This window comes from Sturnus vulgaris, chromosome Z (genome assembly GCF_052056855.1).
Source record: "Sturnus vulgaris isolate bStuVul1 chromosome Z, bStuVul1.hap1, whole genome shotgun sequence".
In the NCBI taxonomy this organism is placed as follows: Eukaryota; Metazoa; Chordata; class Aves; order Passeriformes; family Sturnidae; genus Sturnus; species Sturnus vulgaris.
Genome location: NC_142283.1, coordinates 3,122,849 through 3,150,831, shown reverse-complemented (window position 1 = coordinate 3,150,831; position 27,983 = coordinate 3,122,849). Strand labels below are relative to the sequence as shown.

At 38.4% G+C, this 27,983-nt stretch overlaps 1 protein-coding gene across 2 annotated transcripts in view; it reads right to left on the bottom strand.

Moving 5' to 3' along the window:
* The window catches only part of FBN2 (fibrillin 2), a 150,946-nt gene that overhangs the window by 101,707 nt on the left and 21,256 nt on the right, over positions 1–27,983 (bottom strand). For both annotated transcript variants that reach the window (XM_088156922.1, XM_088156923.1), the window contains 4 exons: positions 21,580–21,662; positions 18,149–18,247; positions 17,558–17,653; positions 15,159–15,254 (listed from right to left, as the gene is read on the bottom strand). In XM_088156922.1, coding sequence (XP_088013048.1) covers positions 15,159–15,254; positions 17,558–17,653; positions 18,149–18,247; positions 21,580–21,662 — 374 coding nt within the window. The remainder of the gene's footprint in view (positions 1–15,158; positions 15,255–17,557; positions 17,654–18,148; positions 18,248–21,579; positions 21,663–27,983) is intronic.

The window sequence follows — 27,983 nt, the reverse complement described above, 5'->3', positions numbered from 1 at the left end:
TTGCTTGCAGAAGTTGCATGACACCTTCCACTGAAGGTAATGGTTTTCATGAGGTTTATCGTTCAATTTATTTCTTTTAAAAAGATGCAACTAACTGAAAGGCAGCAGGGCACAACTGCTCTTGATAATTTACAACATGTCCAGTAAAATCCACAGTAAGCAAAAGAATTTTACCAGCAAACAAACAAAAGAGAAGATCAGATTAAGCAAACAAGGACTGGAAACTGGTTTTCTTGCTCCTAACCTACTTCATGGTGATTTATGGGAGGGAGCTACAGACCACAGCAGCCAGATATTTTTAACTCCACATTGACCAAGATCCAGGCCAGAGAGTGCCACAGAATCATCATTCCTGCTGGAATGCCTGTTGCAAAACAGTGCTACCTACAGAGGACTAATTGGCAAAACCACCACCACATATTTTCAGAAGAAAACCATGAGACAATACAACCAGTCCAAGCTGTATGCAGTACACTAAATAAAGCGCAGAAACTATACAAAAATAGACTTCTGGCAGAATTCCTGTGAATAGTTAGCTCATTATTACTCAACCTGTATAAAGATAAATTGGTTTATTTACATTATGAGTCAACACAAGCTGGGATCAATAATTAACTGAAATTTTCTAGAAATAACAGCTTGTTGCTCCAAGCCAGACTGCACATCCTTATGGAAACTCTTAAAAAGAGTGAGGATGAAAAAAAAGAAGAAAATGCAAAGCTTTTACCCAGACTCAGCCATATGAAAGAAGCCACAACAGTGGGGTTATGGCTGCCCCAGCTGCTGTTCCATCCTCCTCTTTTTCCCCTACCAAAACCAGGCTCCAACACCAGTATGTGGATAACACACTGTCTTCCACACATTTTCATTAAGGTACAGCTGGTCTCACAACCAAGATGTAAATGGGACAACCCTTGCTTTCTATAACTTGATACTTTCACCTTGAAAAAAAAGAGCTTTGACTTGGAAAGCAAAATAATGGTCTTCCTAGTGAGATGTTATACTGAGCTTCCTGGGCTCTTAGAATGAAAGCTCAAAAGGAAAAATATTCTGCTCCCTCTCTTTGGTAAGGGTCACCTAGGTATTAGTCTAGGAAAGACTTTTGCAGTTACTTATACACATGGGTAGTCAATTTCAGCTGGGCTTTTCACTTTAAATAAAGTCAACCAAGTACACAAGTACAGAAACGCCTGATGATAAGGAAGATTAAAAAAATTAAGTACTTAATAAGGCCTGTGAACTTTAGTATTTCTTGATTATCAATACAAAATAATCTTCAAATTTATGCTCTGAGCTTCCCCTGTAACCATCAAGCCATAAAAATGGCACTTCTTGTAAAATAAGTACATTATAAAAAATAAAATGCTGTCCTTGCTCCACACACTCAGATAAGAGTTCAGTTCTCCAAGGGTGAATGCCCCCTACAGTGAAATCAAATAATGACTTACTACACATCTTCAAATTCCCAAAACTTGCACTGAGCAGGTCTGACAATCATGACATCCCAGCTCACTCAGCAATTCCTATTCAGGAAATAAATAGCTCTGCTGGACAGTACTGTATTTTTACAGCAGCAATTCTCTGAGATACAATTTTTTGTAGGACCAATCTTTGGATATCATGAAGGAATCAGAGCAGGAGTAGAAATTCAAACCATATATTTCTCTGTTTAATGGCTGGTGACCCACAGGAATATCCTGGCCAAAGATATTCCACATCAAAAAGTTTGGAATTCCATCAGAGGAAATTAAACTTGAAACTCAAACTAGAGCTGTGAATTGTACCTGAGTTCCACTACCTTCCCATAAAACACAAAATTATTGTGTATAAACTCTGTCAAAAGTAGCAATGAAAAGCTCAGTTTAGAAGGTGTGTTCAATAGAAAGATCAAAGAATATAACTAGACACCAAAGAAGGTTTTCCAAGAGAATATGAATGAGCCAGGTACAACAAGGAGTGATACCAAGACATCTGTTGCTTACTATATTCTATTAAATGGAAATACATGCTCTGGAAACCACCTATGCACAGGAGCCTACCCATGCCTTAATAAACAGAAAATGCATTAATCTAATGTTCAGATTCTGTAACCAAGCAACTTTTATCAGCATAAGCCTGCAGCATGGTATCTATTCAGAAATATGCTTTATAATAGTATTAGTATTTTAAAATATTACTGCAATTTAATATATTATTCATAAAAAGTGCACCCATTTAAAAAATCTTGTTCAGTTAAAGTAATCTTGTTCAGATAAACTTGTTCAGTTTATCCAACATGAAGCCCAAAGGTAAAGACACTGATTAGTGTCTGTTCTTCTATACTATGAAGAAAACAACAAGATTTTAAAATAAAAAGTGAAGGCAAGCATGTTCTAGTTAATGGTAAAGTTCAGCCGTTCACACAAAGATCTGCAGTCACACAGAAAATTTTACATGTGGGAAGAAAAAGCAATAAAATTAGATGCCATTTTGAAGATACCTTGTAGCTTCAAATGAAGCTGTGGATTTGTTTCACACATTCTATTACTATAATGGTTGTTCAGACCTTAAAAACTCCCACTTACAAATCAATCATCTTTTCCATACTAGTTTGCTTGTTTTATTCTTAGGTGTTTCTTCATTTGCTCCTTTGCAGCACTGCTGATGGAATCATTTTGCCAGAAAGGACATATGTTGAACAGAAGTTATAAATCATTTTTTGCTCTAGAAAGGGTAACTGCTTTGGTGAAAGAAAGTGATCTTCAGCACATGTGTTACAGAGTTTTGTTTTCTAACTTCAGAAAATTATATTCAATATGCACAGTGACCTGAAGAATGACAACCTTTATCAACAATTCAAATTCTTAATATAATTAAATTTAATGAGGAGTACTTTATTCCTGGCATCAAGAAAAAATCAAACCATGGACTTCAATATTTAATTATGCTGCAACATTTCTATTCTGTCATAGAAGTGTATGTTTTGTATTCTCAAATGGGACTATTCAACTATTATGGTTCTTGGGATTTTCTCTATCAATTCTTTTTTAAAATTCTTATTCTACCTGTAACTAAAAAGGTCTAGTTCTCAGGAGCCTGAGTTTCAGTCTTGGTTCAGTATCCATCTATTTCAGTTTTCTTCCTGTGCCTCTGGACAAACAAATCATTCAGATGAAGGTGCAAAAAACCTGCTGTAAACAGATGTGGAATATTCTGTCTGTCACATATCCTCTATGTGTAAGGCCCACTAGCTAAAAAACTGAAACATTAATGTGTAACATCCCAAATACCATCTACTGTCACTCAGGACAAAACATTAAAATATATTTGGTACTCATGTAAGGATCCAATTTCAAGCTGAATTTTGCCACAACTCCTGCCCTTCAAAATTGCACTTCTTCCCAGGTAACATGAAAAAGTAAGGCATGAAGAAAAGTAAAAAGGCAACTACACATGTTGGAATGTCCATTGCAAGCTATCTGTAAGAATATTAAAATTTGAGGGTTTTTTTAGTGAGAAAGCACAGACTGAAATTTTAAATGAAAGCTCCCAATACCAAAACACCGTTGCCTGTGAGAAATCCAACAGGGGTGCAGTGCCAGTCTCCTGCACCTAGCCTGCAGAAGGGAAAAGCACATTGTCACAAATACTGTATTTCATGTTTGTGACCACTAGGAAAACTCGGCAGGAAGGAATAGTGAAGTACATTCCATTGTTTTTATTTAAAAAAATCCCCACAGAACCGTAAGTAAATAAGGAAACAATGCATCTGGAAACAAGCATTTTTAACTAGAAGCTACTTGGAAGATTGATATTTCTATCAGTAAAAATAAAACACTGAAAATAGTAAGCATGTTCATCAGTGTGAATCACATCCGGAGTGAGTAAAGGAGGGTGCCTGAGGCAGGCCTTCACACCCTTGTCAGTTAAAGAACAAGACCTAATACTTAATTAATGTGTTTCACTCCCTTACAAAGCAAATTTGCCTTTCACTGGACTTTTTACAGAACCTCACTTGCCTAAGAAAGATTTAGGAAATATTAAGGAATAGATGAGAAAAGATTTAATTAAGTTCAACTTCCATCACCTCACTTGCAGACTCAAGTAGAGCGAACACATTACTATTATTATTATCATTATCTCAAAAATCCATTTCATACAGCAGCATTATAAAATGGAACAACCTAATGCATGGGACCTGAATGCTAGAAAGAAGTAAATGCTGTTAGGATTACCAGGAACTTTACTCTCTTCTAAAAGAAAAATCAGCACAGTAGGTGAAATCCCAAGAGACTGCACTCTGTCAGGGAACCTCCAGAGAGGAAACATTAAGTCTGTACTGGCAAAGACCCAAGATTAAATTTACTTTGCTAAAAGTTACTCTAATAGGAAACAAGATGGATAAACAACTGCTCTTATTACAACTCTGAGAGGTGGTAAATTTCTCCATGTTTTCTGCTGACACCCAGAAGTCTCCAGACATCTGAAATTCTTTTTGGCTGCTTGCTCCAGAACCTGCTTTGTTGATTACTGAGGAGATTTTTCAGTGGAAGTCTCTGAGCTTTCCTCTTTGCAATGTGAAATCCCAATGTTTTGATAAGTAAGTGTAGTCAAGCTCCACCTTCCTGCAAGGAGAAATTCCATGGTATCCCATGGATTCCTACCATGGGACCATCAGGACTGGAAGAGCCAGGCATGCCCAGTTCTCCCATTGATTCTGAATAAATGACAGCATTGCCCAGACCTTCCAAAGAAAGGGAGATCTGGGCTTCCCTTGAGAAACTTTTCATGTGAGTATGAAAGGGTTGGCAACACTCATAACTGTCCCTGGGTTCAGAGCACAAATCTGAAATATATGCATATGCAAATATTATTTTTCTTACTCAACTCCAACATCTGCAGATCGTAAGTCACGGTAATGCAAAAAGCTATTAAAAATTTTTAAAGCGTATATGTTTATTAAATATTATCTAAAACCTATCTTTCTTCTATCTTTTGATCAACTTTACATGGAAATTTGGGGGGCTTTTTGCCAGTAAATACTTAGCTGCCAACACAGAATACACAATAAGGGACATTTCAAAGGTAACAAGAAGGTAGACTAATTGTACTTGATATAAATCAAAAGAATTTTTTTTAAAGGTGACATCCAAAAAGTTATGGTAAAAAAGACTGCTGGCTGGAAAGGAACAATGAGTCTCTTGGAATATGAAAGGGAGTTGGCAATGCTATTAATTTCTCTTGGAAAAAATAATTTGTGGGTAGTACTGCTATTTAGACTGAAGAGTTCTTACAAACCTGAATAGTAAAATCAAAGCCTCCTTTCCTAAGGACTTTTTCTAAAAAAACTGGTGTGTAAAGTCCTTAATTAAATATTTAATAGCATCACGTTTGTCATTAACATAAATAATGATCACAGAGGTCTTTCAAACCTTTAAAATTGCTGCTAACTTGAAGTTGGGACACATCCCCAGCAGGTTCTTTAGTCATTACCTGAAGTGATGACTTCTATAAAGTTTATTTTCATGTGTAATAGAGAAGAGCAGCTTAGTGGAAAATGGTTTGGAACATTGATGTTAAATACATCATGAAGGTCTGGACATTTTTATGCAGCTGAAAGCTTTCCTTTTCAGGTTGAAATTTTATTATTACCACTGTTCTAGTGGTCCCACATGACCTTTTCTGATCAGCTCCTGTGATGCAAAACTTCCCATCACACAAATTCTTGTGAGTGGTGGGGTAACTTAACAACACACACTTGACTGCTGGAAAGGAAGTAGAGGGCAGCTGTAAATGAAAGAAATAAAGCCACAGGTTCAATGCAGGAATCTGTGTGGGCTTAGTAGCTTTTAGCAAAATTCCAGGTTCCATCAGTATTTCTGTCACATCCATTCTAAGCATATTCTCATTTTCCTCTGGCTGGAACAGCAGCAGCAGCTCTTTTCCAAAAGCAACAAGTCCATGGTTCACACTGACATTTCTGTGTAATTGGTATTATGACCGTTCTAAGCAGATAAAGTCTTAACGTAGTAATAACTGCAGATCTTAAAACTCTTATTAATTAAAAAGCAATTCGTTCTTACACATCTAAGCACATGGGGAGGAAAGTGGCAAAGTAGCAGATAAACAACAATATTTCTGAAACAAAATGCAGTTCTGTCTAATTGATCTGAAGATTGAAGAAAATGCTTCTAATACTTCAGGACACAAAACATTTTGAAAAGTACACACACACAGAAAAGCACAGAAATAGAGAAACACGGAAATATTTTGCTTTTGTCATTTATGGAATTCAGCACCTTCCAGAATTCAAGTACTTCCTTAAAAACTTCTTGGAACAAAATGTTTCCACGTGTAACTGAAGTATCATACATTAACTGATAGAAAATTTCAAGCGCAGAATAAAAGCTGGGAGAGAAGCATTCCTGAATTTTGGCTGCAGCAAGATGTCCAATTTTGGTTTAGTTGGAGCTCTTCATAAATGCATATATTTCCTTATGCTTCTACAGGGCCTGTTATTATATAAAGATGGCACCTGAGTTGGGACTAATGAAATCCCAACACTTAGCCCACAGTCTGACACACAGTGAAATACTAACCATCAGTCATTGCAGGAAGTTACAGCCTTAATCACCCCTGGGCAATGTGTACGTGGAGACAAAAAGAACAAAAGAATCTTTTTTTTGTTTGTTTTTTTGCAAGATTCAGCAGTCTAAACCAACTACCCTAATATGATATTTGTACATCTTTGCTTTAAAATATCTGAAGCAGCAAAGGAACTCTTTCATGCTGCCTGCTGCTCCTTCCTCTCGTGTTTCTCCTTCAAAAATACCTTACTCATCAAAGCTTGGATACTGGAAAGCCAGACAGATGCACACTAAGCTCTTAATTCTTTCACATCCCGGGAGTTAAGAAGCCAATACTTTATTTTACACTACTTTATGTGTACAAAAATATGCTACTTTTCTTGACAATAAGATGTAAACTTGAACTACACTGTCCACAGGCTTTTGGTTCTCCACTCCATGAAGCCAGTTCAGCCTCAAAGGAACAGAAAATCAGAATCAGTGAAGAGGAAGACTTTAATTTTAAGACAGGACACCCTTTTAAGAGTTTTGCTGACCAGTGTAAAGGGTACAGTGTAGATTCCCACACTCCACCCTCACCCTCCCACTCTGGAGCTCAGTGTCATTCCCCACAGCAAAAGCCAAGGATTTCAGAATGCACCCACACTCACAAAATGAGGAGGGAAAATATTTCATAACCAGCCCCTGAGTATATTTAGAAAGGCATAGAAAAAGGCAAAAGGCATTCTCAGTAGACCAGAAACCCTAATAAAACCACAGACACTGGAGCTGAATGCAATCTTGTTAATTATTAACCTAAGTAGGAAAAATAACTGTTTCACACATTACCCTTAGAAAAAATGAAATATATGTATGTATTTAAACTGCAAGAAACGTTTTCCCAGATGACTGTCTAGACTGCTGTGATAATTTGAGTTCATAATTAGCTAAAAACCCAGCCTGCTACTATTTACTAGAGTTCTGTCTGTGTAGAGGAAGAAACACAGTTTGTGTTCTTCAGATCTTTGGGTGTGTTCAACAAAACCAAAGGGCTTTAGAAATTTACCTCTTGGGCTTATACAAGATTTTCAGGGAGACATTATAAAGATGAGCATCTTTTAGCAACCAATATATAGGAAAGAAGATAATTTATATATCTTCTCAATACAGAAATAATTTAATCCTGTTTCTCATATAGCAAGTTATTAGTCTGAGGTGGAATAAACCAGTTTACATTTGGCACACCTTGATTTTGCAACCCTGGATGCAATGTGCTCTTGACTGGCTTCAGTAAACTACCCCTCATAATACCTGGATTACTCTTTTCCATATATATTTTATTATAGCAACTATGGCTTTTAATACTGCATAATTAATGATTATTAAGACAGATAAGGCTGGAAATTTAAAGCAGATCCAATTTACAGAATTTTAAGCCTTAATATTTAAATCACCGTAAGGGAGCTCGAAGCATAATGGACATAATGAAAAATATCAGGGTGTGCAAGTACCACAGGAGGAGAAAATACAAAAAAATAAAATTACTTCCAAATATCTGGCATCTATCTAACTTTCAGCCACAGAGCCACACAGAGTTTTGGGTTCTCCACACTCGTCCTCCTGGCTCAACATTGTGACAGTTTTATCAAAACTGCTTTCTTATTAATCAAAAGAAGTCTAAAGGTGAATGGCTACATCCTATTGTGAGAAAAATAAGCAAAACAACCAAACAAAAAAAATCAATCTTCCCATTTCTTATTTTTCAGACTCACTGTTTCACAAACAGCTGTTCAGGTGCTATTGAATAATGTGTACTCTCCCTCCTGTATTTCTAGCTCCAACACTGCAATATTCAAAGAAATATCCAAACCCCTCCCTTCACTCTCTCTCAGCTCCAATATGGAACCTCTGCATACACAGAACAGATACCAAGATAAAACAACATTTCAGCCATTACAGAAATATACTTCCAAGATTCTTGAGTTTCCCAGAAAATCTCTCAACCCTCCTCTACACAACACTTGTAAACTTAAGAGGAAAACAGTCTCATTTTTTCTAGTACATTTAGCAGTCACAAAAAAGGTGAAAATTTTGATTCTTTCTTCCTTTTTCCCAGTACTTCAAAACTGGTTTCTTTAGCTTATTTCTGCTTTTGCCAATTTTGCACAGAATGCCTATATAAGCAATATATAACATCAGCACTTGCTGAATTTGACAGAAAACTTTTCCTGTGCACATGAATATTTCAGGGATATTTGCACTTTCTTTGTTAAAGAAAATTTTTTTTCTGATCTCTAACTTTCCTAGATATACTAAAAATACATAAAGATTTTTTCCCCTGGATATATTACAAATTAATTAGCTTAATAAAATAAGTAATTTTTTTTTACTTTTCAGAAGAAATTATTTTTTCTTCTGAAACTAACAGTGCCATCATGGCATTGCTCAGCTTTGTATTTTCCCTCTCCCCAGGTAAATTTTTTTTTTTAAAGGGGACATTTTAATTGACCTGACAAAGAGCAAAATTTTCATTGAGGAAGGGAGAAGATAAGAATAGGCAGAAGTTTTCAAAGGCATCATCTTCCCTCTCCTCTGCAATGCGTTTCTCACTCACTCATGATTTTGCTTCACTGCTCTACATGATCAGACCCTTGTTTCACTTTTCAGTGAACAATTTTTAGATGCAGAGTACAAGCTAGTCTAAGTCCTACCTAACACATAATAAACTGTTTTTCTTTTTAATGCTCTCCTAGACTTGTTCCTCCTGTAGCTAAGAGGAAAAAAACTACTTTTCAAGTGCAGATTTTAAGAAATAGATATATGAAGAAAATATATATATTGGCTGTAAGTATAAGGCAAAACAGTTCTAGTAGTTCTTTCTTTTCAAAGTTTAGGGCAGCACAGCTATAGAGCTTCCTTTTTTAAGGATTGAAACATTCCAAATGCCTGAGCTGGACTCTGGTGAAAACTCTCAAGCCCTCAGAAGAAGTCATTTCAAATTCATATTTTCATCTTACTTTTGTAGACCTACTTTAAAGGCATAAAACCTCTGCTTTTAATTCTAATACAAAGTGCAACAACCCCACTTCTATGACACTTTGGCACTTGCCTGTCCTTCGCTTAAACAAACTGAGAAGTTTTGAAGATTTCAAGTGCTTCAGAAGAAGCAAAGCTACTGCATTGAAGGGTGCCAAATGATGAGTCATCCAAATATTGGGATTTCATTAAAAACTAAAAGAAGAGAGTAAGAGAAATACACTGAGATCACAATGCTCTCTTCATCACTACAGCAATCAGCATGATCAGCATTGCCCGTGTCATTTTTAAAACTGCTGAATTTTAATCTTTTGCAGACCTAGAAGGGAGAAGTTTCCCAATGGCAGCTAACAACAAGAAAACACACACTCTGTAAGCACCTGGCAGGTTTTTAGTGCTTCAGGGGGATATTTGCCTTTGAAAACCTTGCTTTTGGAGATAATGATGGATAACAAGAGCAGGGAATGCAGTGCCAGTAACAGCACTAGGTATTGACATCTGAGAGCAGGAAAGCAGCTTTTTGAATCTGCCCTGCTGCAATCCATCAAGGGATGATGTAGGCCAGTACCTACAGGTCAGAACCTGCAGCAGAAAAAGCAGCTTGGTAGGGGGACTGCACTTAAATTGTGTTATTAACACCTGACAGCATCTCTAGCCTCAAAAAAAAAACCCAAAAAACCAAAAAACCAAACCAAAACCAAAATATGTAACAGGTTCTTCCAACAAAGATCACCTGATCTACTGTCCTGAATCAGGTACTTACCTGTCAGATAAAGCTTTGCCTCTTACTGCTGCAGGTATTTGCAATTTTTATCTTCTTCTATCTCCAAGAGGAATAGAAGCATGCTTTTTTAGTCTAAACTGAAGCTTCTTTTGTTAAAAAAAAATTACCATTGTGGCATTTTGCTTGCAATCAGCTTTCAACTGACTGTTGAAATCTGACAAATTAATTTTCTAACAAAAAATTAAAGAGATAAAAGTAGACAAGAAAGAAGTTGCAAATCTTAGGAAGTTTCACATTCCATAGTTTTAAACTACTGCTGACTTAATTTTATCTGATTTTATTAAACAGAACTGTATTTATTTTAGTTAAATGAGACTTCAAGTTGATGATTAAACACTCAGAATTTCCTTCAGTGACCATGAACATCCGCTGTGAACTGGGCCACGTAATTTTGAGCATGCTACAGTAAATTAATTACTTTTTTCTTCATTCAACAGGCCTTGCACAACTCCCTTATGAACCTGCAGAAAATAACCCAAGAACACATGCTCCACTTCCCAAAGGCTAAAATTGGACTGAAGATGATTTAAACTGATGTTAGCAGGTCAGTCTTTCATTTACTGTACACTGAAAGGAAAGAAGCAGGAAGACCATAAAATATCTCTATTCTGGCTCAAGATGATACAACCATTAAAAAAGGAAAAAAAATAAAACAAAAAAACCAACCTCCACAGCAAAATTCAAAATTAAAAAGCTGCCTTCCCAAGACTCTCACAAAAAAGAGAAGAGCTTGGTAATCAAAAAAACAGTTTTGCTGTTATGCATCTCATAGTACTGGTAGCAAAAACAGATAGGAAAAGCTGTTTAAAGTTAAGAGGTCTTCTAAATACCTGTCAAAAGAAGTACCCTGTTAAAGAATTACATTTTCTGTTGCTTCATTTAGACCTAATCACTGTCACTTCAGCATACACAAGCATCTTCAACAACACTACAGACTCAATATATATTTTATTTCTTCTTTATAATAAAGTTGCTTTGAGAAGTATTGAACCCTGTACAGATCTGCAGGGGGGTCTGTCAGTTTGCTATGCTAGCTTAATTTTAACCACATGTATTTTCCCCAAACATCTTTATAACCTCTATGCCTATCAGCTGTTCCAGTGTATGTCCACTTCAGTTCTGCATTATTCTTTGCTCTTTCACCTCAGTTACTGCACACTAACAACACCTTAACTGAGGATGCAATTTGGCTCGTCCTACTTGTTTCTCTGTGCTGTTGATAACCTTTTCCACCCACCGCCCAGCTTGAAGAAAAACTTTTTATCTCATGTTATCATCATAGAATTTTAGTCTCTCAGAATGGTTTGGGGTGGAAAGGATCCCAAAGCCCATCCAGTGTCACCCCTGCCATGGCAGGGACACTTCCACTGTCCCAGGCTGTTCCCACTGTCCCCAGTGTCCAGCCTGGCCTTGGGCACTGCCAGGGATCCAGGGGCAGCCACAGCTGCTCTGGGCACCCTGTGCCAGCCCTGCCCACCCTGCCAGGGAACAATTCCCAATTCCCAAGATCCCATCCAGCCCTGCCCTCTGGCAGTTGAAAGCCATCACCCTTGTCCTAACCCTACCTACCCTTGTAAAAAAACCCCTCTTCAGATCTGTTTTTGGCCCCATTTAGCTATTGGAAAGCTGCTATTCAAATACTGTATTTCCATATTTTTGTCAGTTTCTTACCTGTCAAAGCTTGACAGCTTTACCTGAAATCCTCTTCCTTCTTCAAAAGGATACTCTTCCCGAGCTACACATTTCTACTCATTCCAAACCCTTTTGTTTCTCACAAAGTGCCATTTAATACAGAGTAAACAAGAACTGCTCTTCCTCCCTCGACATGGGATGAAGGCAAGCTTAAGATTTGCCTTTCTCACTTCTTCTTCCCTTCATCACATGACAAAGAAGGAGAAAAAATAACCTTGCTTTTCCAGACATTCCTATATCTAAAGATCATCAATTAAAAAAAACGCACCGACCACGAGCAGTGATATAATTTGCAACACTGAGAAAGCATTGTCATGTTAGAAAAAACATCCATATATGTACAACTGAGAATGAGGTCTTTTGTTCCATTACTCTATTCCTATTTCTCTCACTGGGAAAACTCAACTGCAGAAATTTCAACATCCTTTGTTTTTTTTCTTTAAAAACACCACACAAAAAAACTTGGATATTGTATGCTCACAACTCAAAGACAAGGAGCTGACCAAAGACCAGATTTGACAGGAAATGTAAGAGGTCAGTGTATATATCAGAAAAAGCAGGAGCTCCCAAACAGGTTTTTCTCCCTTTTCACCCCAGAAGACCTGAAGTTAAATACTCCAATCATGCCAGTCATCAGTTACTGCTCAGCCTCCTGTCTCCAGCCCGGAAATTAGTCTGCTCAGAGCCCAGATAGCTGAAAAACCAGCCACGTTTTATCATACAGCTTAGGCTGGGAAGCCAAGCTGCAGGAAACATACACATGTTCTGTATTAGGAAGAAAATACCTAATTTTAAAGAACTCAATTTACAGAACTATAAAAAGTGTGCATTTAGAACAGAAAGAAGTAAATAAAAATTACAAAACAACGTCTCTTATAACTTTGATGTGATTTGCAAGGGAAGTTCAGATATCCTTAAACTATAAAATTTTACTTGAAGAGTTATGAACTCCTACTAAATCAGTTTGAAATTAAACCACTGAGACACTTCTTGCTGTAAAATATTACAGGCAACTATGGCAACCCACAGATGAAGAAATCACTGCATTCTGCTATTTATTGGAAAGTATAAACTATTACATTAAATGCATAAATTACAAATTACTGTTGAACTAAACAGGCATTTAAGGCATCTTTTACAGTACTTTCACGTACTCCACCTCATGTAAAGCATAAACAAAATGAGCACTTAGATATTTTCTGTAGTTATTATCAAGATATACTATAGAAGTCATCTTTCCTTAACTGAATAATGGTAAAATAAATTAGTAACTTCTTTATTTGAATATGAGAAGGTCTATGCAACACAAAGATAAGGCAAAATTTTACTTAGCCCTGTCAAAGCTGTAAAAGGACACTATATTAGATGAGATATATTAGACAGTTATTACATGCAATTATATAATCTAGATATATGCTATGTTTTATTGACAGTGACAGAAGAAAATTTGGCTTACTACCTCCAATTTCAAGCAATAAAATGTAAATCTTTAAGTGAAATAATTTTCAAGTATGCACATAAGGCAGATGAACTCTTGCAGAACAAGAGCACTCTACACAAAACCGAAAATCTAGTATTTTCAAGGACAGCTGGGAAATATGGATGCCAAAACACTGATGTTTCAATTCTTGTTCAGGGAACAGGAATGGTAAGAAATGCTTTCTTACTGAATGGTAAGAAAGCAAATCTCAACCCTTTCATCATCACAGAAGTTAAGGTGCAACACCCATGTGTAGCAGAATCTTTTAAGCTCTGAAGGTCAAACTATTTAAAGTATCAGTATCATTACTAAAAACTCTGAGCCACCATCACAGCTGGAATCTGTCAGATGCATTAACGTGATTCCACAGCCCTGAATGTAGTCAGAGAACAGAAACAAACCTTAACTAGGAATGATTTCTTTTATCTGGCACCAAAAGCAAGCTCGCCAAGTGGTCTGGCAATCAATAAAAAGCATGTCTGAATGCAATCAGCAGCTAAATTAAAAAAAAAATTGAATATTGCAGTTATATCGTGCCATGGTTCAGATAGAACTACAATCTATCTTAGACACATAGCCCAAACTATGCAGAATTTGCAATGTTAAGATCCATCAGAATTAAGGCTCAAACTATAAATTACCCTAACCTTGTCCAATCCTTTGAAAATCCATTCTAAACAGAGAGACTTATTTTAGACAGGTATACATCTTGCACAGATATATCTCTGAATGGCTATAAAATGGCTCTAAATATTAACAAAATTTTAGCAAAATACTATTTCCTATTTCTCCATTAACCAAATTATTTAAGATTTGAGTCCTTTGAGTCCTTGCTTGCTTCAGAAGCAACTACAGGAAATGGGGTAAATAGAAAATGTAAATCAAGTTTTAAGAGTGAAAACAACAACAAGCTAGAGACAAACGGATCCTTTACATTCCTCTCATGCTTGTGATACCTAGTGGGTATATAAACCAGTCTGGAATACCAAATAGAAACTCCTGTTTTTTCAGTGTTTGGGTTTTTAGTTCCTTTAGCTCCATGGAAATTATTTCCATTTCACAGTTAACAAATGCTAAAAATAAATAAAAGCATAGAAAAGGTGCAAGATATTTCTCCCAGTTTATACACAGCTCCGAGCATTTCACAGCTGAATTTGAAACAGGGAATTCCACAGGATTCCTTTCAGAAGCTACCTCTGGGATGGATTCTGGAATAAGAATGGGTTTAGGAACTGATCCCTGTACTATTGTAATTGGTTATTTTTTCAGTCTTTCTCTGACTTCCTAACTAACCAGAGCAAATTACTTCCCAAGCTCCTCTGATGAAAGAGGTGACTCACACAATCCTAACACCACCAGCAATTTCACTGGATTGTTATTTATGTAGCAGAGAGCAAAAGACTAATCTTTTAACTATTATACGGACAAAATATGCAGCCTAAATGAGCTGGAATTCCTACCAATTAGGCTTTGTACTTGTCAATTTTTAATGTGTCCCCCAAACTTAAAAAAAAAAAAGGAAGACACTTTCTAAAATTACAGATAGTAAGGGGTTTACTGAAAGTTTACTGGCTGAAAATACACAGTGTAAAACATGTGAACTCCCTTAAATTTCTCTTACCTCTTTGGCACTGGGGGCCAGTGAAGCCGTAGACACAAGCACAGCGATTGGGTCCAACACACCGCCCTCCATTCTGACAGCCACTCTCACAGACAGCTTCAAACAACAAAACAAACAGGCGAAAAGTTTAATAATGCCACGGCAGTGACATTTCCAAGATTAACATATGCTCCATTTAAAAAGTATTCCTTTTTCTCCCACTGCTCTGAGTCTTTCTAGGCCTCAAGATGGAGATGATCTCCCCCCTAGCACCTCCACCAGCAATAGCTCTGCAAACTAAATTCCATTATTACCTGCTGATGCTAACTGTGGAAACAGCTGCTCAGCACAGACTAACAGCAGATGTGCAACTTCAGTGTATTTTAGTCATCTGTGCAGCTCTAGTCACTCATAACCATAGGAATTATATAAGAACTTATAATACAAGAAGTTATTATCCCTGACTGAAGTTAGCTGTATGTCAAACCTCAACTATTGTGAGGGGGGTTTTGGGCATATTAAGTTGTGTTGTCCAGTCACAAGAGCAACAAACCTTTTGAGAAGAGAAAGGAGTCCAAGAGACAGATAATCATCTCTCAGAGTTGATGCTGCTGGAAGAAGGTTTTGATGTTTAGAGGCAAGGGAGAATTACCAACTTAATTCATCCCTTTAAGTGCCTGAAAAAACTGTTTCTTAAAGGATCCTGACAAAAAATGAAATTTTTGTGCTGAGGGAGGAAGCTGGGTAGGGTGAAAGGGTTACAAACCCACGGTACATTTAGATGAAAAAGATATTTCAGATATTTCACTCATACTCTTTACCAATGGTCTGAATCAAGAACAAAGCTTCCTGCCAGACCACTGAATTTTCTCAGTTCAAAAGGAAGATGGTTCTTCAGAGAGGCTGAAAACACTACTAAAAGAATGCTTTAACAAACTAATTTTAGCTATTTTCTGATTCATTGCTTTAGGTCATTGTGTCAAAATTAGCACATGTTCCAAATCAAAACATTTCACCTTACAGGACAGTCACAAAAATTTTAACACTTTAAATTTCTGGTCTCAAAGTCATTAGGGTGCCTTCCTAAACGTGTCTCCTCAGTTTGGATGTGGCATCTGTAACACATTCGAGTATCCAGGGCAAAAGAACCTTAGACACTTACAGAAGGTAACAATTTCAAACTGAAAAAAAAGGTACACGACTCCTATATTATCATGGAGAGCATAAAATAGAGTGTTGTGAGGAAATGTGATAAAGCCTTACTTCTTACCAAGAACCAGCAAACAGAATTACCTTTTCTTGAGAATGCACACATAAAATTAAGATATTTTGCTGCATGTGTTACATTACTGAATTAACTGTCAATGACATTTCAGCAAGACAAGTATCTTCATTATATACAATGAAAATCTTCTGAATAGAAATAAAAGTATATTTTTATTTCTAAGACTGCCTAGAAGACACATATTCATAATCCTGCTTGAAATTTTAACTACCTGATACACTGAAACCAATCTCCAGAATTTGTTCAGATTTTCTGGATTACTTCAGAGTCACCACTTGAAAATTCAATCATCTTTTCATTTATTCACTGGAAATTTGCCTTGTCTGACAGCATTCAGGTGTTGACCCAGTATTTTAACAAAAGCAGGAAGGGATCAGCAACCCTTAATGCAAAATTCCCCTGCGGCTAGGGTCACAGTTTAAGATTACAACTATCTGCTCAAATTTTAGAGAGTTTTATCCAGTTAAAGCAAGAACAAGACTGTTTTCCAGCATTTATAAAAACAACTAGGGCAAAAAAAAATATTAACTTCCACAACATTCCATCTGTTTTTTGCATAGCTGCCCTCTGTTTGTCTCTAATTCTTTCAGACTGCTTTATGCAATTAATTTCTCTCCTATTTAGTAGTCAGCTGGCCTCAGAATACATTTTGAGTCTTTCTTCATCCCTGCAGCCTTTAGGGACTTTTATTGTTTGCTAAATTGTTACAGCTTGTAAACACTGTGCTGTTATAGGTAAAGCTGGGCAAATAATTCACTTTCTAGCTTGTCTGCTAACACAAGAAAGTATCCAATAGCTTGAACATATTTAATCCTTTTCTCCGTACACTAAGTGGGAAACAAAAAAACATGCTTCAACCCAGCAGTGAGACTATTGTTCTGAGGTAGAGAAAACTTTTGTTACAGAGAATGAAAAACGAGTGAACATCTGGTATGAAGAGTGGGATGCACAGCGACATTGCTCCCCAAGGGTTTCCCAAAACCGCTCGGTGAATCCAATCTGTGACTTGGATTTTAGAGAACACAAAAGCCACTTCACACAAGAAATGACTTGCCGGCTAAAACACCACACCCAGAACAAGCATTTCTTCCAGGTGTTTTCTCACTGCACTTGAGGCAAGCAGGCTGTGACTTACGCTGCTCACAGTGGGCACCAGAGAAGCCCTTCTGGCACTGGCACCGCTCGTCCACGCACGTCCCGCCGTTCCTGCAGCTGATGCTGCACTGCTGAGCTGCAGAGAGACACCCAAAATCAGCCCAAAAACACCACACACGAATGACCTTCCTTTAAAACGGGGTCTGAGTGATGAGCTTTGTACCATCTACACTATATATTTTATGCATATACTCATGGAGGGGATTTTCTCAAGTTTGCCACAACTATTACGTAGCAACGCTGAACTTTTAATTGCATTGGAGACTGTATAATCTTAATTTTTTACCAAAATGGACTCAATGAAATGTAAATACCACACATATTCATTTGTAAACTTGCTTCTCTCTTTATGCATATTTTATTTAAATTTGCCACGCAGAATAAACAAGCACGTGCAGTACAACAAAATTGATCAAGAACTTGAGGTATTTTACCTAAGTGTAATTTACATTTGCATATGCAGTAACGAGAAGTTATTTTTAAGGAAGTTCACATTTTTGTCATTGAAACTTACAGAGAATTTAAAAGAAATTTCAACGAAATCTGTAATGAAAACACAGTAAGTCCTTACCAGGTCTTGATCCACATGTGGGTGATATCTGCCCACTGGCACAAGTGCACATGTTGGGACGGGAACAAAACCCATCACCACAGCTGTTCCTGCAAATTGCTGAGGAAGAACACAGAAAGAGAGTGACAGGGATTAGCAGCAACCTGAGTCTTACACTTGTAGGGAAAGAAAACCCCAACACTCGAACACTCATTTCATTGGGACAGCTATTACACGTGCAAAGGTGATTTTATGTCAAATAAAGCAAACTGAATTTTGGCATGATTAGTATCTCTTGACAAATTTGGAGACAATCAGAATTAAATCAGGCATATTCGTACACTGACCTGACCACTGAGATCAGGTAATCAACTCTTTCCCCAATTAAAAATACCTGCCAATTAGGCAAGAAGCGTAAAATCATTAACAATAAATCTTTTAAAACCACAAGGCCTGTGAAAAAACATTACCAAGAATATAAGATTTGAAGGAATATAAACAATGCAAATTTATCCAATGGGCTTCATTCTTACAATCACCATTTTAAAGGCATTTTATGGTCTTTTTTTCTTTTCCTAAGATTATCTGCCCTTTACCCAAAGCACTTTTTTTGGCAAGTCAATGTCCAAATGCTGGACTTCGCAGATTTTGTGATCTTTTCCGAAATAGAGTTTACTGTACACAGGTGGCTCCCACACTTTTATTTAGAAACTAACCATAAAAACCCCAGGGAAGTCTGTCCACCCCATATGTGTGTGTCTGACCTTGTGCCATCCCGATGACTCAGAGTCATGCCTTTCCTTCTCACTCACCATCCAGCACAGCTCCAATGAAGAAAGAAGTGACAGAACCATAAAAATAAGAGCTAAAAGTCCAAGACACTTTAAAACAGACTCAAATTAATCTCCTCAAGGAGCAAATGAATCAAAAGAGAGCCTAAGAGCCACTATAGCACAATGCAGGAGGACTTTATAAATACATATATGGTGCAACAGACAACTTGTATAGAAAAAAAACCTCAAAAACAAACAAACACCATCAACAAAAAAATAATCACAATTTCTTTGCAAACATGCCTAGAGTTTTGTGAGAACCAAATAATCCTGCAGCACATCTCCACTGAAGGACTCCAATGGAACAAACACCTTGAAGAGATCACCTGCCACATCACTCTTTGGGCATCAAAAAATGCAAAATAAATCATCCACATTTAGCATTAAATTCTGTCACAATTATGTCTCAAACATGAAGGTTTGAGAGGTTCAAAGAGTTTGTGGGATTTTTCTATTTAGCTGGAATTAGAGACACACCGTGACTGACTTAAAATACTTTTTCATGAGCAGAAGTAAAAGTGAGAAATAGGACTTGGATTTATAAGAGCACTTGACAAGCACAGGAAACGGGGTTGTTTTCTTATATTCCTGTTCAGTCCATATTTATACAACACAGGTCAATCTCCTGATAAAGCAAGGTTTACATTCCGTCCATTTTGTTAGTTTATTATCCATTAAGGAGTAACTTTTTAACAAAGCCTAGACCTGTAGACATATCCTAAATATACTTTCATCAGAAGAGTTTATTCTGTATAACAAAAGACTAAAAGTAAGCAGACCTTTGGTTTTAAATAAAAGACCACTTTTAATCATAAATGTGCCAAAGATCACCAACAACCAACACCACATCATCTTGAAACACTGTCAGGTCAGAATGGTTTCTTTCTGAACTACCACTGGGTCATGGGATTTCTCCTCATGAAATACTATCTTAAAATCACCAGTTACAATATGCATAAATTATAAGCAGCACATCTCCAATGAAAAGTTTGATAGTTTGTCCAGCATCCTGTGCAGGACGTTTTTTCTAGGTGAAGAACTCCAACTAAAGGAGTTCTTTAGGGAATGTCATCTCCACATATATTAGATGTGAGCATAGAAATCTCTACACCAAAACCTCCACCAAAAGCAGACACAGAAAAGTGTCACAGACAATAGTGGTCTGCCAAAATCATTCACCCTCCAAACGTGTTAGAAAGCTGCAATCAGAGTGCAGTAAGTAGGCAGGAGCTAAAGCATGTCCTTTGTGCATATAAATTGAAAATAAATCAAAGAGGATTCTGGATGTGGGCAGACCTTAGACCGAGGCCTTTAAGAGGCACAGAGAGTCACAAAATTTTAATTAAGGGTATCTTGAAAGAATTGCTGAAAGCCCCTAGCCACATTTGAGCCAGACACACAGCTGAATCTGAAAAGCCTATCAACAGTGTAATAGGCAGCCTAACCCCTTCTTAAAAACTCTACATTAAAGTAAGCCAATATTGAAAGGGCTGATAAATGTGAACAGAATATTTTGAGGAACTCCTTTTATTTTACAGGGACATTAATAGAAGGATCTTCCTCTCAATAGCACCATTATCCTTTGCTGGGAAATTCTGGGTCAGCTTCAGTTGAAAGTAAGTGGTACATGGCACAGTTATCTCCTTGACTAGTTAGCTAGTCGAGTTTAATCATGCAAAACCAAAAATGTAAACAGGTGAGAGAGGCCTGGAATCATTTAAATTAAAAAAAAAAAGGGGGACCAAGGGCCAAAAGTTTGGCAGAGCTTGGCTTATCACCCTTTCCTTCCCCAGTTTCATCCTGCATGCCTGCAGTTTATCAGATGGAGTATTACATAGACCTCCATCGCTCACACAAAGAACAGTATGTTCTTGAACCTGAATTCTGAAGTTGACCATACTTTTTAACAAAACAAGAGAGTGACAGGCCAGAATAAATGGACACAGACTAAAAATTTAAGGTCTGAAGGAAGCAAGTGTCTATTATCAGCTGTTACCTAACAGAGAGAAAATTAAACTTCATTTTCTGATTCATGGTAAACATCTCCTAAAACATCATCCCACGGGAATACTGAGTACACACAGCTTTTTTCCATTTTTTCTGCCATGCCATGTATATCTGCCAGCACAGCAGCTACCATGACCAGCCAGTAGCCAGTCTACATGCCTGGCAGCTATCAAAACACAACTAAAAATAGCAGACAAGACAGTAAGCATCTCAAACGTAAAGAAGCTTTCTATTTGATTGTATTTCCAAGTTTCAGAGAACTTCAAGATCTGATTTGTTTATGTCAAGACCTTTTGGCTTTTTTTTTTTCCTGTTACTATAGTTCAGTATTTGATTTGACAAAGCTTTTTTCCTTTCTCCTTCACTGTCATGGGTTTTCTTTAAAAATTAGGTGGAGACATCTCTTTGAACATACCAAGGTCACTGGGCAGCCCTTCAGTTACAAGGAACAGACCTGTAAATCCATCTTGTTCTTTTTTCCTTTTTTTTTTTTAAAGGTGAAACACAGAAGTGAACTGGCTGTTCTCAAACTACTGAATGGAATAGTGACTCGTAGAAGAATATTTACTTTTATGGTTACCCCTTGAGCAGTAGAAGCAGTCAGACACTTACGAACAATGCACTGATTTCCTCCAGGGAGTGTCTTCCATCCAGGGCAACAGTAGGAGCGAAATCTAGAACCACACACATTTGGCCTGCAACACAGACAAATCAATAAATGTGTATGGAAGAGTATAAAACACTCTGAAGGGAACTTAACGTTTTACACACACACGCGCGGGAAGAATCCAGCTGCATAAAACAAACAAAAAGTGCATGGTAAAGTTGTCTACAAAAAAATCCTCCCCAAAGGAACAAAATCTTCCTCCAAGGCGTTTTACTTTGGGTTAGTTCAGCTGATTAGCATAAAGAGGAGAGTTAGAGGAAGCGACATTCATCCTTGTTGCAAGAACGGACGGTATGGAAAAGATGAGTTTGATTCTGCTTTCATTCAAAGTTGGAGAAGCATGGCCATAAAAAAGGGCTTGCTGCCATATGACACAAGACAGAAAGAATGCCCGCTCATAAGCAAACATAAACGAATTCCAAGTACCAAGAAGTCCCCAAAGCATCAGAAGAAGAAAACCAAGACGACTTTGCGTCACTTCTTTGTAGAAAACCCTCAAAAAAGTGAGTATAGTTTAAGTATATCGGTATCGGACCAAGGAGTCCAGTGGGGCCAATCCGTCAGCTGTCACACAGGCCCCCGGCAATGCCTGCTCTTCATTACATCGCCCTAATTAGGAGGCCAGATTCCACAGGCAAGGACCAAACTCTGAGCTTAGCGAGCCCCGAGTCCTCAGCCACACGAAGAGGCGGGAAGGGGAAAGCGGCACCGGGGGCACCCACGGAGACGGCCGGCGTGGGGCTGGGGAAATGCCACGGGGAGCGTAAAGAAAGTGAGTTTGAGCCTTGTCCCTACCCTCGGAGAGCGTCCTGCTGTCCTCGCCTGCGGACCCGGCCGGCGGCGCTCCAAGCCCCGTCCTCACGGTGCGAGGCGGCGGCCGCGGAGCCTGAGGGAGTTCCTGAGGGAGCGCGGAGTGCGGGCCGGTGCTGCTGCTGCTGCTGCTGCTGCTGCTGTTTCTCCTGCTGCTGCTGGTGCTGCTGGTGCTTCCTCCCGGCCGCTCCCTGCGCACACAGCGCCAGGCAGCCCAGCCACAGCCACAAGAAGCACCAGAGCCGCCGCCGCCTGCCCATGCTGCGGCTGTCCCGGCGGGAAGCGGGCGGACAGGAGCGCCGGTGCCGCGCCGCCCTCACGGGCAGGGCTCGGCTCCCGGGCGGGGAGAGGCTTCAGCCGCGGGAAAGCCGCTGTCTGTGCTACCCAGGCTGTGCCAGCTGCACCCAACCCCTCTGCGGAGAGGGAGGGGTGAAAAAAAAAAGAGGGGAATAAAAGCAGGGTAGGGTGTGGGCTTTGCTCCCTCCTCCGCGGCAACAGGAAATCCAGAAGAATTTCCACTACCCCAAAAAAAAAAAAAAAAAAAAAAAAAAAAAAAAAAAAAAAAAAAAAAAAAAGGAAAGAAAGAAATAACCAACCAGACTATAATTAACGCGCCTAAAATAAACGTGCTGGGATACAGAGGGAACAGAGGGAGCGGAGAGCTACTCAGCGCTAGGGGCAGAATTTCAGCGAGGAGAGCCGGAGGAGGGGCCGGTGCCTCCGGGCCGTGAGAGGATGGCGAGGGGAGAGGAAGGGAGGGAGGGGGCCGGGAAGAGGGGATGGCAGGAGAGGAGGCGAGAGAGGCTGCTGGAAGGAACGGGGGTCCCGGAGAGCGAGCGGTGTAGGTAGAGCTGGTCCCAAAGGAGGTGCAAAAAGTTGGCACCTCGGCAAACTCCGGGAGCTGCGCCGTGCGGAGAGGCTTTTGGCAGCAAAAGCCCTCCCTAGGACAGCACCAAAGGTTCTGGTGGCAAGGATGAGCCCGGAGGGGAGGAGGATGGAGCCCCACACTGGGTCAGGAAGAGCCCCGAGTCCTTCCCATGTCGTGCCAGCTCAGCCCGAAGGTTGGGGCTGCAGGCACCAAGGTACTGAAAATAGCAACCACTTGCCTTCAGGAGTAGGTGTTTTTTTTAAGTTCACACTGGGAAATTTGGCTCGTTCTCCGCTTGCTGTTTCTCTCTACATAAGCGTCCCCTCAAAAACACGACTTGCCTTAGAGAATTTCCCGCTTGCTCTTTAAGAGGCATGCATTTACTGAGATGCGCCACATCATTAGCCGGCGGTGAGAAACAAACAAAAGCAATGAAAACAAAACCCGTGGCTCTGCTGGCAGTCCCCGAGTGCTGGCTGCTGCTCATTGCGATAACAGCAGGGCACAATCTGGTTTTGTCATCTGGGAAGATTTATCCCCTTGAGCTGCAGCTCTGCGGGGTGGGCACCTCACCATACAGCCCATGGCATACGGTGGCAACCTGGAAATTTTTTTTGTCTTTTAAAACAAAACCGGAACCTGTCACGGCTTCATTTAGCTCCACGTGCATGATATCTGTGACTTGTAATTCTGCGGTGAGAAGCAGCAGCTACATTTCGTTGTCTCTGAAATAAAACCCAAGCATCCAAGGGGTCACACATCCAGCCACTCTCGTTCCACTTTCTCCTTTGATGGTCCAGTGGCTCTAAGAGAAGCTCCATTTACAGACCTGTGTTCTGACAGTTCAGAAGCTGATTTAGTTTAAATTTGCGAGTTTAGCAGAAGAAATTTTGCATGACAGGATCTCAGTCTTTAAAGACTTTGAGAAACGAGAAGTATTTAATGAACTATTTTATGAAGACAACTGGGTAGGAGAGTTCAGCAACCTCCTGATTGTGAGTGAGGTTTGGAATTTCTTCTAAAGACAAACTGTTAGATGTGTCATGAATGAAATGCAGCTAAGAGTTAGGGAAAGAGAAAGATTCCATGCCACTTTGAGTGAATAACTATCCCCAGAAAACATAAAGAATAAATAGGACAAAAGGAATCAAAAGGCGAGAACTGATTTGAGATAAGCTCAGGGTCTTGGATATCAGGAAGCTTCTTTATCAGTGATAAAGAAGCGATTCCAGGAAGTTAAACACAGCACATCTGGAAAAAGACAACAGTAGAAAATCTGGAAGGGGAAAAAAACAACCAAACAAACAATGAAACAAGTAACCAACATCCCCTCTCCCCCAAAAAGTTAGGCAACTGCACAGCAAGGGTGGGCTAGAAATTAGAGAGTGGGAAAGTTACGGTTTAAAGCCAAGAGAGACATAATTTGAAATTGGAAATACTGAGTAGAGTAACAAAAGCAAAGTCAGCAGCTACCAGTGATTTGTAAAGTGATTTGTAAGACTCAAGAGACCTCCTTGCACTCAAATCCAAAGAGGACTATGGAGCCCCTTGCTAGATTTTTGAAAGGAGCTAGCACACAAAATTTTAAAATATTCACTGTGCAAGACTGGGCGAGATGTCTTACTTTTGATAAGTTTGGTGTTTGTAAATATGAACAGAAATCAATGCTTACCAAGAAAGCTGCCTTTGTTAGGATGGGCATCATAAATACTTTTCATGGGTAAAAGACACAGACCAGACATGATTTAAAATAATGTTAGAACTACATGTGTTAAATTTGGAATAGCTTCCTGTAAAAGCCACTGCTACAGTGGAAAATCGCTGCCAGAGGGCTTGGGTTCTTCAGCTAACAGCAGTTATCTTAAAAATAAGGAAGGAAATTAATAGAAAAAAAAGTGCAACATGATCAATGAAATCAGTACCACAATTAAGAGTTGCTAGGATAAGACACGAACACAGCTCTGCATTTGTATAAAAGTAGAAGCTCAGACTATAAGTACTTGTGGGATGAAATTTGATTTCTTTAGGAAAAAGTATTGTGGATTATATCTCCCAGCTCTTGGAAAGCATTTGGATCTGCTGATCCCAGAGATCCTCTCCCATCCTATTCCCTGGCTGATATAAAATAGAAAAGCTTCTTTCACAGAGGATGCCATGAAATGTTGGCATCACGAGGCTGATGCAGAAGGATGAGTGATGCCTCTTTTCCTCTACTTGAATTTACACTTCAAGTTCTGGCCAATTCCAGTAACAATTATTCAAATTGCTGACTAATGCTAGCTATAGTGAATATTCAGGAAACATGCAAGTGTACATCTGCATAAAGAAATTTTTTCCAGAGAAAAGCTCTTAATGCAGATTATTTCTTAATCCGCACTTTTCCCATGTGATTAAACTTTCTTCCCAAACAAGGGTGGGAGATAACTAACTTTGAGTAAAGCCAGCCATATTTTGACATTTTGAAACAGAGTAAAGCCATAGACCATCATTGTGCTAATACAGGATCTAATTAAACAGGACTCGGTGGGTGTAAGTAGTTTTTTACAGTGCTGAAAATGATGTCTCTCAATGGCCACATGGATTTGACAAGTAAAAGCATTCTCAGCTATTCATTGCTTCAGTCACCAAAAGCACCCCGTGGTGGATGTCTAGACCAGCACAGGTACTGAAGGTAGAAGTGACAGGACAATGTCAGGATTAAAAATTTCATTTCAGCTGCTCCCTCTTCCCCACTGGACTGAATCCACACCTCTGCAATGCTTGGCGAGAGCTTAACCTTCATTTGTTAAATGTATCTTCAGCACAGATCTATTTTTAAAGCATTTTTGGTAAAGACCTTGGAAACCCATTTGATTAAACCTCTCTGCTGTAAAGCAAAAAGAAAATTGACAATTTAACCTGTCTCTCAAGCACAGGAATTCTACACAGCTGCCAGTGATCTGCTGCAGGTGACAGTGGTTTTACCACTAAGAAGTGTTGAGCTGCATCCTCTTTTTGCTTCTTTGTTTGATTTTTACCTGTGCTTTCTTTTCTTTCTTTCCATTTGTCTAGTATATCTGACCATTCTGATTTCTAATCATGTCCTCCAAAGTAAATGTGCTATCTCTACATCATCATCAATGTAGAAACGGAATAAATAATATAAAATGACACATTTTAGTCTAGACTGTAATTTTCTTTTCTTACTTAGAAGAATGTAATTTGAGACTGCTTCAAAAGCATTGCTCATGTTAGGTAGTCAACATAATTTTTTGTTTTTTATTCAGCCTGTCTGCTTCATTCTCTGTCTTCATTCTTCCTTAGATTGGATGAGTCATTATAGTCAGTTCTGATGTTCTTGTTTTCCCACAGAAACATGAATTATTTCACTTTTCAGCATTATTTCTGGCCAGGAAATTAGATTAGTTGGCCTAACTTCCTTTTCTCCCACCTTTTAAATGTAGGCACTGACTTGGTGTATGGCCATAAGTTGGCAAACAAAAAAACTAGTAAGCAAAAAAAGATAGAACTAATTTATTCCCACTCTAAGTTTATTCTCAATAAAAAAGAAATAAGAATTATGATCTCCTCTCCCTCTGTGCTCATTTATAAGACTTCAATGCATATGAAGAACATGACAGCCATTTAAGAAGCAATTTTGATTCACATTTTTTAATTAATTCACTTATATATATATGTAAGTGAAGATATTATTCAACAAAAAGATAAATTATTCCACAATTTCAGTTTTATCATTTATAAAATTAAAAAATATTTTAATAGTGGTTTCAATGCAATGTTTTCACTGCAAAAGGAAAAAAAAAGTGCGTATGTTGCCTGAGGCATATTGCAAAGGAACAAAACCATTAAGTGGGGCTTATAAAATAAAAGAGGAAGATACTTAGAACACAAGATAATTTGAAAAAAGCAAAAAAAGTGTTGGAAGATGTTGGAAGAGGGAACTGTTCCATGCAATTAAACAAAAGATCTCTCAAACCACCACAATGCTGCAGAACATTTGCTGAAGCAAAGCTTCAGCTACCAAAGGATGACCCAGCTTGGAATGTCTGACTCTTTGTCTTTGTGACACAAATAAAAATGTACACAAGGCAAGATATTTTAGCACATCATTCCAGAAGTTATTTGTCTGTTCTGCCTGTAAGAGCTCATCATTATTTGGGATTTTCTTTTTTTTAGCATAGAGAAGTAGGGTGGACAACTCTATGGTTTGTTTTGTTTTAAGTGATAGCAAACAGAAGTGAGATGTTCCTAATTTAGACATCTCAGCTACCAGTAATTAAATCCTACTTTAAGGTCTGAAATCTGTCATCAAAACGAAGGAGTCGAGAGAGTTAAAAAAAAAATAAAATTAAGCATTCTCTCTTTTTTTTCCCCTCAATGCAGAAAAAGCTAACCAAATTCTATCTACAAAAATTAAAAATAAAAAATAAAATGAAACAGAAGGTTGAAGCTATCCTACGTAGAACTCAAACACTTCAGGGTCTATTTAAAATTACTCAAGTCAAACAAGATAAAAACCACAGTAAATATTATTGGATATTGTTTTTATTTTTTGAAAAAACTCAGATATAGCTGCTAGAGTAATTCCCAGGTTAAGAAGATGATATAATTAATAATTAATTTGTCTTGTTCTAGAAGCTCTACCCTGGGGAATCACTAGGTGGAGCAGGT